General features: G+C 46.4%; 1 protein-coding gene across 3 annotated transcripts in view; it reads right to left on the reverse strand.

Annotated features, from left to right (window-relative positions):
- Positions 1 to 12,324, reverse strand: part of SUDS3 (SIN3A corepressor complex component SDS3) — a 158,856-nt gene that overhangs the window by 136,756 nt on the left and 9,776 nt on the right. For all 3 annotated transcript variants that reach the window (XM_088019324.1, XM_088019323.1, XM_028116575.2), the window contains 5 exons: positions 11,431 to 11,587; positions 3,673 to 3,768; positions 2,458 to 2,519; positions 2,290 to 2,311; positions 1,072 to 1,177 (listed from right to left, as the gene is read on the reverse strand). In XM_088019324.1, the coding sequence (XP_087875450.1) occupies positions 1,072 to 1,177; positions 2,290 to 2,311; positions 2,458 to 2,519; positions 3,673 to 3,768; positions 11,431 to 11,587 (443 nt within the window). The remainder of the gene's footprint in view (positions 1 to 1,071; positions 1,178 to 2,289; positions 2,312 to 2,457; positions 2,520 to 3,672; positions 3,769 to 11,430; positions 11,588 to 12,324) is intronic.

Raw genomic sequence — 12,324 nt, forward strand, 5'->3', positions numbered from 1 at the left:
ATGGACAATGAATAAAGGAAAATGTCAGAATTAAAGGAACTGTAACAAGGAGGTAGGATCTAGATGGCTTAACACCTAGCAGAATCTGGGGCTACAGAGCAGACAGTAATGTTTATTGAATGAACAAGTGAGTGAGTTTGCAAGTTCTCTCACACTGCTTTACAATTTCCTTGCTGATGGAAAACACTGGTGGTCTGACGATTTTAAACTGTCTTTATTCTCAAATATTTCTGGCATGTTAAAAAACTAATTTAACATACCTATATACTCCCATGCAGCTCAGAAATAAAATTACACAGATAGCAGTTAAAAAACAAAAAAAACTGTCTTTAGTATAAACTGGTAATGTCTGAGGATTCAATTCCCCCCAAGTATGTTTCCTGGAACACTCATATAGCAGGACGATGCATGCAAAAAGGGCACCCTGGGTCAAATAAGTAATACTTGATAACATCTCAGAAATTTGCAGCGCACATGAGGGTATCAGAGAACCAAAGAGCACCTAGAGCGAAAAAACCCTTTAACTAACATGGTCATCCCCCAGACTCATCTGACCACAAATTGCTTTTTTGCACAGAACACCTATTCATTCTGGTGCACAAGGGCAGAGTTAAGAGAAGGCAGAAAGGGACATAAGCCCTGGCCTCAGTCTACAGGGGCAGCACCAAAGACAGAAGCCTGCAAATTCTAGTATGATGCCAGCAGCGCAGACAGAGGAGGGGGGCTCCCATAGGAACATGTTTTCAGGAAACACTGCCTTCAGAGATCGAATGAGCAGTATGGATCAAACAACTCCTGACACATTTTTTTTTGTTGTTGTTGTTGTTTTAAACCAAGCTTTACGCCCAACATGGGGCTCGAACTCCTGACCCTGAGAGCAACAGTCGCATGCTCCACTGACTGAGCCGGCCAGGCGCCCTGGTGCTAATGCACTTTGAAATGTTATTCCACTTCAGTATGATGTAAGCTAAGCAGCGGCCGTGCTCGGGAACAATGAGATAGAGCCCCAGCCCTCTTTCATGGGTTCTTTGGAGACTCTTAACGAATAATCTGTGTTTTTCCGTAACATACCATCTTTTATCATAGTACAGTTTCCCGTCTTCTATCCGAGCTTCAAACCTCTGGGCTGGAGACTCTGCCGGTGTGGCAGGCAAGTGTTCAGGAGAGGACGGGGATGCTGGCGGAACCAAAGATATGTCAATGACTAAGCGTGTAACAAGCACATGGGTCTGACAACTAACATGCTTGAACTGAGATGCTATTAAAAGGTGGTACTAATCATGATCATTAAGTCCTTAGGGGTGTAAAAATGAGAATTCAACAAAATTCAAAAAAATATTTCGCCTAACTTGCTCCTCAATGCAGCCCTGTGAGGTAGGCAAGGCAAAGGTTACCCTCACTGAACAGAGGAGAAACCGGGGATGCAGGCAGGCGAAGTGATTTGCCCAGGGGATCATCAGAAGCCCAGAAAGGCAAGAATTAGGAAAATCTCTTTAAAATTTTAAATCCAAAGTCATTTCTAGAACTATCTATTACTAGGTAGAGCTAGCACTACAGTGGGTTCAAAGGATCTAAATTCACACACTTCCATAACCCCCTCCCCAGCATGCCTTCAGAAACACGGGACCTATCTGGGGACCACGGTGGCTCTCAGAAGGAAATTGTTTAGAGAAAAAAAGAATTTTGTTTCCTTCCACGAGGCTTGGTGAGTAGACAGACATGTGAGTAATCACAGTGCTTAAAAAGTAACAATGCTTTGCCTGTCCAGAATTCTATCTTGAAGCCTAGCACGGACTCTCAAGTGCCACTCTGGAAGGAACCACTGCGAACACTGGGCTGGCCTCTTCTGTAAGCTGGGACTGTGAATCCCTCACCAGAGCCAGGCCATGACACACCACTGGACAAGCGGTGCCCAGCACTTCACTCCACAAAGCAAGTAATACTGAAAAATCCTTCTGGTTTCATTTCCAGAAATGGAGGTATACTTAAATCTATGCCTGATGCCTACACAGAAGGAAACCTCTACCAGCCTATCAATCAAATGTCTCTTTTACAAGAAATCAAGGAAAAAGTAAAATTAACTTTAACATAGCAGAGTAAAAAAAAAAAAAAAAAAATCAGGGGAGAGGGCACTTAAGGTTCTCTTCAGTATTCATGATGACTACTCCTAGGCAAATGATGAACGTCTTATTTTTGAAAACTGCAACAATTCCTTGTCAGGTATAAGCGTGCTTTTCGTACAATGTGATAAAAAAGATGGCAGAGATACCAGCAACACTGTGCACTTACCTGGTCTCTTGGGTGACTTAAGCTGTAGGAAGAACAACAAGAAATCTTAGAACAGATCATTTCAGATGCAACGTAAAGTGTCAAAGGTATCAAAAACGATTTAACAAGTAATATGCGAATGACATAAACCTAAGCTTTCAAATAAATAAAAAAGAAATCAAACTGTACCTTATTTAACGTTCTCAGATCCTCCATGATCTGTTCGTCTGTTAACAAATAGTTTAGCTGGGGTGTTGAGAGTTAAAGGAACGTGTCTGAGAAGCATGGTTTCCAAGCAAGCAGAAATCAACAAAACGGTACCAGGATTTTAGGATTTACATCGTGACTCTGTCGGATGCTCTTCCTACAACCATTTGCCTCTCGGAAGTTACTGACTCCACTGAATGTTGTGGTGCCCAGGTACGTAAAAGAACCCACAAATGTCTTTCAAACATCTCTAAGTCGTTCAGTAAGTCCAAGAATGAGAGCACAGGACACAGGAGGAGGAGAACTTCCTCAATTTATGAAGTGCTTCTGTTCCAAACATCTGAAGCCTTGCAATGTGTGCGCGCACACACACAGACGTGGGCTTATTCTTCCCACATAACTTAAACTCTCAGTTGTGCAAAGGAACCTGAAGTTAAACCCTTTCTTGGTGGCAGACAACTGAATCATTTTGTATAAATGGCTACTTATCCTCTCCGCATGGATAGAAACAGAATTTTGCCGTGTGTGCCCTATTCCCCCTCCCATTTTTATGATTAAAGGGCTTTTTTATGAGACTGAAATCTCATTTGCTTTAACAACTTGCGTTCCACTGTTTTCGGGATATAGATGATGGAGGTACAAAAGGCAGGTATGACTGGCCTCATTTTACAAGTAGAAAAATTAAGGCATGTGAAATCTGAGGTCGTCCTTGAATCTCCAAATGTTAACCATGTTGAACTTGCAGCACGACGTGCCTTTCCAAGTAACTGTTCTCTACAAATTCCTCCCACCAGAAGCAGCAGCAATCAAGGACTCAATAATAAAACAGCCATTCTCAGGGCGCCTGGGTGACTCAGTTAAGCAGCTGACTCTTGGTTTGGGCTCAGGTCTGATCTCAGAGTCATGGGATCAAGCCTGACACTGGGCTCTGTGCTTAGTGTGAAGCCTGCTTGGGATTCTCTCTCCCTCTCCCTCACCCTCTGCCCCTCTTGCTTGTGCTCATGCTTGTGCTCTCTCTCAAATAAATAAATCTTCTAAAAAAATTAGCTATTCCCTAGCACAGGGATAAATACAAATGCCTGCCAATCACATACAATTTCTGTAGGACAATGGCCATGTATATTCTAGCAAATGGATAAGCAAAGGATTCAGTAGTCTTAAGAAAAAAAGCAATTAAGGCTTGATGCAAATGGATATCAGGAGCGGGTTTTCTCCTCTTGTCTGGGATGGGGACAGGATCATTTGGTCGCCTCCGCAACTTTCTGGTCATGATGGGTTTCACTTCCATAGAATCTGTGGCAAGAATTGAATGGGTAAATCTATCCAATTCCCACCTGAAGTAAGAATCGCTGTACTATATGAATATCTGCCCCACAGCCACCCAATCAGAACTGTTTTATTGGGAACATTTCGTTCACACTTGGCCTAAGCCAGACACCCATATCAGACATCAGCGAGGGGGCTGTGGTTAGAAGACTCAGACTGGCTGGCCTAAGCGCATGCCCCTCTCGGAAATACAGCTCAGCCGAGCAGTCTACCTGTGGAAGCATCTCTCCAGCATCCCAAAAACTAGGACTTTCCTCCTCTTCCCTCAAATTCAGAAGCCACAGAATGGTAGGCTCTCGGGATCAGAAGGAAACTGGATCATCTGGGTAAACCAATTCCTGCGGTTCCCATGGAGGGTGAACTGAAGCGCACTCATGCACAAGACTCTGAGAGGCCACGGGCCTCAGTGCTAACATCTTTATAGGACTTGTTCATTTACAACCTTGGACTCTCTCATTTTGTTTTATAACCTCTTATAGCTACTTGACTATCAAGAATGATCTAATGAAGGCTCATAATAAAGTCTCTTTTATTCTTCTTAACTTCTCTTTGCAGCCTGACACTGTTGCTGACTCTCCTTGCCTTAAAATCTCTCCTCCCCTAGCCACCACCGCACACATCTCTCCTCTCCTGATCTGCCTCCTTGGGCTCCTTTCTGCTGGTGACCACAGGAGTCCAGTCAGTTTTCAGCCTCTGTCCCAGTGAGTCTCCATCGCCAATGCAGCTCCTCCGACCTTCTGAATGGCTACCTACGCCCACAACACCATCCACTCTCAGTGACCCAAGTGACCTCACTTCTTGTCTCACCTCCCATGGCTGCCTCCTCTCCCGTGTCTAGGGGAAATCACATCTGTCCCTTTTTTTCCCAGCCAGAACAGAATCCGTCATTGTGACGTACCTTCCTTCCCCCAAACATCATGTTCACCAGATCATGGGCAGTTTTGCCGTTACACCACCTCTCAACTCTATCCCCTCGTCCTGGTCTCACCTCCCTCAGAGCCATCTTCCTAAGACACAGATCAGATCATTCTACACATCCCCCTTCTTATTCAATACTTTTACGGCTCAGCACACCCTACAGAAAAAAAGCCAAGTCTCTTTCTGGTCTTGCCCCTCCTTCATTCACACAAACACTGTGTGAGAGCTTTTGGCTAAGTCTCTCACCCGAGGTCACCTGCCTTACTATGCCCTCAAGCCTTTACACGTTGTCCCCTCTACCCGGCCCCCTCTTTTCTGCCCGGCATACTCCTACACAACAACCCCTGAAAGCCAGTTCAACGCTCCCCATCCCATGATGGCTTCCAGAGTCACACTCTCTTCCAAGCAACCAGAGCAAACCTCTGTACAAACCTCTGCTAGCAAGCACCACACTGTATGGGACGTTTTCCCCAGGGACACCTGAATTCCACCCCAGCACCTCACAGTAGCTCGGGCACACAGGAGGGGCTCGACAGAGTCGTTTCCTGCAGAACGACTAGATGAGGTCAAGCCCGACGAGACCGTTCATTCATGACCATGCACACTATCAGCACAGCACACAGAACAGCCTTACGGAATCCAAGCACAGCCCTTCCACCACAGCAACATGCACGATCTGCGAGTATATAATAATCATGTGGACAAAGTCAAAAGATACTTCTGTGTGTTGCTCTAAGAAGGGAAATGGGCAACACTGATTTTTTTTTTTTTTTTTTACCCCCTATAAACAGAGAAGAAGTGATGCGAACCACAGATCTGGGGAGTACTTATTTGTAAAGGTGTACGTGGGAGAGGGCGCAGAAGGAAGGACAAACACACTTGCCCCTGAGAAAAAGTGAGGAGGGGACCTACACTGTTGGTGGGAATGCAAGCTGGTGCAGCCACTCTGGAAAACAGTATGGAGGTTCCTCAAACAGTTGAAAATAGAGCTACCATACGATCCAGCAATTGCACCCCTGGGTATTTACCACAAAGATACAAATGTAGGGATCCGAAGGGGTACGTGCACCCCAATGTTTATAACAGCAATGTCCACAATAGCCAAACTGTGGGAAGAGCCAAGATGTCCATCGAGAGATGAATGGATAAAGAAGAGGTGGTATATATACACAATGGAATATTATACAGCCATCAAAAGGAATGAGATCTTGCCATTTGCAACGATGTGGATGGAACTGGAGGGTATTATGCTGAGTGAAATAAGTCAATCAGAGAAAAACATGTATCATATGACCTCACTCATATGAGGAATTCTTAATCTCAGGAAACAAACTGAGTGTTGCTGAGTGGTGGGGGGTGGGAGGGATGGGGTGGCTGGGTGATAAGACATTGGGGAGGGTATGTGCTAAGGTGAGCGCTGTGAATTGTGCAAGACTGTTGAATCACAGATCTGTACTTCTGAAACAAATAATGCAAGATATGTTAGGAAAAAAGAAAAAGAAGAAGATAGCAGGAGGGGAAGAATGAAGGGGAGTAAGTCGGAGGGGGAGACGAACCATGAGAGACGATGGACTCTGAAAAACAAACTGAGGGTTCTAGAGAGGAGGGGGGTAGGGGGATGGGTTAGCCTGGTGATGGGTATTGAGGGCACGTTCTGCGTGGAGCACTGGGTGTTATGCACAAACAACGAATCATGGAACACTACATCAAGAACTAATGATGTAATGTATGGTGATTAACATAACAATAAAAAATTTTTTAAAAAAAGAAATAAAAAGTGAAGAGGGGAGACAGTCCGTCCTCTCTACAAGAAATCTCTCACCCTCCACTGAGCTGACACTCTTCTCCAGTTACTTACTGGCCAGGGGGTGTGAATCCCTGCTGCAGCTTTGTGACCTAAGGCGGGCTACATAAATACTGTCTCCACTCTCTTCACCTATAAAATGGAATTATCAGCAATACCTCCCCCACAGAATGTTGGGAGGCTTACAGGAGATGATACCAGGAAAGCCCTAAACATGGTGCCTGGCGTAGCAAGAGTTCAATCGATGCTAATTTTTATTACCACATCTGCAGCCAGGAAAACACTATAGAAAAATCTTTTCAAAAAGTCAAGGTGCAAATAGCTGAATGAAGTTACATACTTGAGGACAACCGATGTCAGCTGTGAGGCTTTGTAACATTCATGCCTAATTCGGAAAATAAGGTATAAAGGGAGCTCACCCAACCCAAAGACCACTGGAGAAGGAGCATTTAGCATGTGAGCATCATGGGATGTTCTGTCCACCAAAGACAATGGCCCAGTGAGCCCTGCCCTCTGGGCTGCCAAGTCTTGGGGGGTGGGGAGGGTGGGCAATACATGATGGAAGTAAGCCAAGTAGAGGCACAGCTGAGAGAATGTGGGAATAACGTAGTCTAATCATGGCTAGTAAGCTCAGAAAGTCATACCCGCATCACTCATAGATCAGAAAATATAATCAAAGTCTTCTTACAAAATAGTGAAAAATCTATCCATTTTATTAGCCTAGCCACCACAATAACCTAATCAATTTTCATCCAAAAGATGACTTCAGCAGAAGGAAGGTGATCTGAAAACGCCTTTGAAATGTACTGGCCTGTCCCCACCACCATCCAGGAGAGGAGGCATGGGGAGAAGTCCTGGCCAGTGGTCCAGGTGGAAGATGGGACTCGTGGGGAAGACCACCATGTAAGTATCACAGCCCCAAAACTACACAGCAGATTACCTACTCCACTCACATTGCTCCGACCTCCTGAGCTAGATTTTTCACAGAGAGAAAGGATATCTAACTACCTGGGTCTGAAACCACCCAGAAGTTCCACTTCTCACGAGAAGAGACTGGCCTTCTGAGTTTATTACATCAGGGTCCTTGGAGTTTGGCAAGAGTCCCAAGGGGCTCAATCTGCATCCACCACAAAAATCAAACTTCCAGAAGGGACACCCAGACCTTGGAGCGTGGCACCCATGCAGAAGGCACTTAAGCAGGAAATCAGTCTGCCTCGCAGACAAGCCCAACACAACTCTAACTGACTTAAATCAGAAAGCCTCTCAGCAAACCTAGGACCCTTCCTGGGTTTGCTTCCGTGGGGATACTATCTGCGATCTAACCGAACACCAAACGCGGGGGGCGGGGGGGGCGGGGACAGGAGACAGAAATACTGAACAAGTGCTCCTCTCCGAACCACCTCAACTACGTGAAAATAGTGCAAATCCTCCTGCTCTGCTCACTTGGCAAGGCCAGCAGGAACAGCCACACCTGACAGACAGAGGCACTCTCCAGGCGACACTGGGCATGCTGGCTAAGAAATGGGAGCACAGGCTGAATCAGTGCTGTGCAGAGCCGTCACAGCACCGTCCCTATGGAGACATACTCCCGATAACAGTAATTACCTGCAATTACCATACAATTAGCACTTTCCTACCGAACTTGGGTTCCACACTTCTCTGGGCCTAGTCATTCACTCCCGCAGCTTACCTGTCTACAGCACACAAATGCAGTAAAAACTTCACGTGAACACAGTTTAACTATTAAGACCAACCCATACTTGTTTAGCTACTGAAAAAATATCAGTTGCAGTTCAAAAGAGCATCCTTAAGAAAAAGAATGTTGGGGCGCCTGGGTGGCTCAGTCAGTAGAGCATGTGACTACTGATCTTGGGGTCATGAGTTCAAGCCCCATGTTGGGTGTAGAGATTACATACATAAATAAACTTAAATATATACATATCGGGGCACCCGGGGGGTGCAGTTGGTTAAGCATCTGACTCTTGGTTTCAGCTCAGGTCATGATCTCAGGGTCATGAGATCAGAGCACGGAGCTGGGCTCCACACTCAGCAGGGAATCTGCTTGAGTTTCTCTCCCTCTGATCTTCCTACCCGACCCCCCAACACTGGTTTGCACTCTCTCATAAATAAAAAATTAAAAAGGCCACCGCAGAGTGACCACTGTAGCAGATCGGCAATTACCCCCAAACCAGGTGCAGTGCAACATGGGGCGAGCCTAGAGGCCCAGAGCAAAGCCAAGGAGGCCCCTCTCTAAGGGGCTGGCAGGCTCATCAGCATCAGGAACGGCCGCGGCGGCGGGTGCCTGTCGGGAGATGGGTGGGGAGAGGTGAGAAAAGAATCAAGGTCAGGTCTTCAGTGCCCAACCAGGGTAGGAACAAAGGGTCCCATCTTCCTCAGGCCAAAGCTGTCCAGAGAACAAGGATGGTGTTCAACTGCAGAGAAAACTCACACTCAGGTAATTCCACCTACACCCTCACTACTCAAAGTGTCGTCCAGCCAACAGCATCAGCAGCCCCCGGGAGGCAGTTAGAGATGCAGGGTCGCAGGCTGCACCCCAGATCCGCTGAAGCAGCAGCTGCATGTCACCAAGACCCCCAGCTGACTCACACACACACCCAAGCGGGGGGGGGGGAGCACTGATGGAGAATTCATCCCAGTCTCCTTACCGACAGCACACCTTTCCACCTGCACAAACTGCTAGGTTCTTCTCAAGCGGTGTGGGCAGTGGAGAGAACCTCCCACCAACTCCCACAGAGTCTGCAAATGCTCTCAGTCCTGTTCAGACAAAGCAGGTGACTTGATCTCCCCATTCCCAATGGGTTATTTGGTCTAAGCTTCCCAGCCACCTCTAATTCCAACGCTGTTTTTCGAGAGATCTTCACGTTTAACCAGAAGAGATTTTAAGAAATAGCTTTTCCGGGCAACGCCAGGCAACACTGATACTGGGCATCAATCCACAAAGGTGAAATAAGTCACTCAATGAGAGGAATGCAATCAGGCCTTTAATCCAGCCCCGTGGCAGCACCATCTGTGGAAACGCTAATTACCCTTCTAGCTCCAGCGCCTGTTCTTCCGACACTCTATCATTACCTTGGCACAGCTTTCCACACCAAGGGTACCAAATGGCTTGAGGAAGGACATCGGTACATTTAATGCCCATGGCCAGCTTTAAGCACTGTGTAATCTATTTTACTGCGTAACAAATGACTTCCCTGCATTTATTTGTCTTTCCTACCCTGGCAGGCTCAGCCCCCAGTCACTGGAGGTGCCTCCCGTCCCAGTTAAGATTCTGGCTGCAAAACGGCCTGGCCAAACAATGTCTACTGCTTGTCAATAATCAGGATGCCAAATCACAGGTAAGGTGATGATACCCTTCCCTGCAAATGGAAAGGGAGCAGCTATAAACTGACAATATTTCCCACTAGCCTAATGAAGACTCCTGAACATCTGGTGGCTCTAGCAGAGCGCAATGAGGCATCAAAGCCAGAGACAGCCACCGTCAAAGAAAACGGTGTACAGGTCAGAAAATAGGCAGACTGGTACGGAACAAGGCAGCACAGGGCTAGCGGTCTAATCAACAAAGCGTGGCCACAAGAACAAGACAGTGCTGTCTGAAGATGCTATTTTAGCATTCATGCTCACCAAAAAAACATTTCTGAGCGCTTTCAGAGGCCTTCAAGGAATTAATTCCTTCTGCCAAAGTCTTTCAATGAGAGAGATACAAGAGAGATTTTTCAAGAATCAGACCCCCCCACCCACTTCAGACACACCACATCATTCTCATAGGTCTCTCATGGGGGTTGGGGCCAGAAGTTTATGTCAAATGAAGGGCCATGCTGGGTCACAGCACCAGAAATACAGAAGGGGAAATACCACTTCTCAACTGTTATATTTAAAGTCCTCCCCCGAGCACTTCATGTGCAAACAGTGCATCTCTTATGGACCGCTACTAAAATCAGACATGCCAGAGCCGCAGCACCTTCTGTACATGGCAAGAGTGAAATCAGGGGGTGCGCAGAAAGCATACGCTTATACACCCAGGTGACAAACTCACCACTAACTTGTCTCGCAGTATTCGCTGACAAATTTTGCCAAGTTCCCAAATATCGAGTTCAGGCCACTCCCCACCCTGTATCCTTCTAGGATTCATCAGTCTACACGTATGGCAACAGAACAGTTAGCCCATATTGCCTCTCCCTTAAACCTGCCCAGACCCTGCTGAGTTCCCGGACGCGGATTCTTAAAAACTAGAAGGCAAGGGAGAGATTGGCACAGAGTCTAATGTAACTTTACTACCTTCACAGGAAACTTGTTCAGTTTAGCTTCCTCCTGCCAAGTTTGTACCAACTCTGCCTGAAATGTTCACAGTAACACCTGGGGAAGGGATCTAAGAACACAGATGATACAGTCAAATGCCTTTGTTCTCACATCTAGGTCAAAGGAAGACAATGCCTTTTCTGTAATTAAGGCAGACTGGGGGAAAAAAAAAAGGCAGAGAGATTCCCCCCCCCCGCCCCCCGTGGACGTGGATAAGTCACCCGTGAATGGCGGCTGACCCAGGAATTAAATAAAGCATAAGCCAGCAGTTGCAGCAACGACTAAAGGTCTACATTTACTGAACATCCGTTACACACATTATGCTAGGCACTCACATTTCTGACCACAATCCTCTAAGACAAGGTCTGATCAGCCCTGTTTTATAGAGGGGGACATAGGCTCAGAGATATTCAGTGGCTTGACCAAAGTCACACAGCCAATACCAGACAGAGCTTAAACCTGTCAAAGCCCACCCTCCTTCCGGCTGGCTCCGCTCAGAGGAGGAACGGAGTTAGGACAGAGGAGGGACCGCCGCACCCCTCCGGGCGCCCCACAGGACTCCCAGGATCCTGCTCTGGATGCTTTCATACCTCCCGTCAGCTCCATCGTCAGCTTTTCATTTTCGATCATTTTCTTCTTCTCCTCTAGCTCAGCAATCAGGTTCTCTTTCAGCTCTACCTTCTTGTCTTCAAATTCTTTCACTGCTGCCTTCTTTTCTTTAATGTAGTTTCTCTCCACCTGTTCAGTCTGAGGAAAAGAGAAAACACAGGCTAGGGCTCCATGGGGCCCTCTCAGCCAGGGCTCCAACTCCCAAGTATGGCTCTGCACTCAAGGGCCCAGAAAACACCTTTACGAGAAAGGTGGGACAGCAGCACTCACACGTGCACTGGCAGTAACGGGATGTCTGGGAGCAAGTTTCCCAACAAATGCATAAAATTGAACCATACGACTTCTGCTTGTCTTTACGAGCATACCCAGCTTGCTACTCAGTATTTCCTTTCTTCCGCCTCTTACACCACATGGCTTCTATGTTAAAACTTAAGATTCTCAAAGACAAACTCTTTTAAAGCCACAATTTCAAAGGAAAATAGTACATTCCAGATGAAACACCTACATTCAAAATTAGCTGCAATTACAAAATAGTCAAGGTGGCCCAAGTTACTGTATTTGTTGATACTGATACCAAGATAAAGATCAACTAGAGTAGAAGATCTATTAGGTACCTGAACCCTTAAGTACTCAGACACTGAAACAATACTAAATAAAAAAGCATTCATTTTTTAAATCTCACCACCATATTAAGAACAAAGGAGCTTATGGTGGGCTATGGCTGTGGATCATGTAATCCTGCGGGCTGTGACTATGTGTGTTGCCCGGACTTCAGTAGTAAAATGGTTTCTGATAACGTGCTCTGTTAAAGCATGACCTTGTCACACTCGCGTGTGGCTCTGATAAAGTCAGGACTGCCCCCACACATACAAACT

This window comes from Eumetopias jubatus, unplaced genomic scaffold (genome assembly GCF_037043125.1).
Source record: "Eumetopias jubatus isolate StellerSeaLion01/CBP00866 unplaced genomic scaffold, mEumJub1_p1.0 scaffold_16, whole genome shotgun sequence".
Lineage (NCBI taxonomy): Eukaryota > Metazoa > Chordata > Mammalia > Carnivora > Otariidae > Eumetopias > Eumetopias jubatus.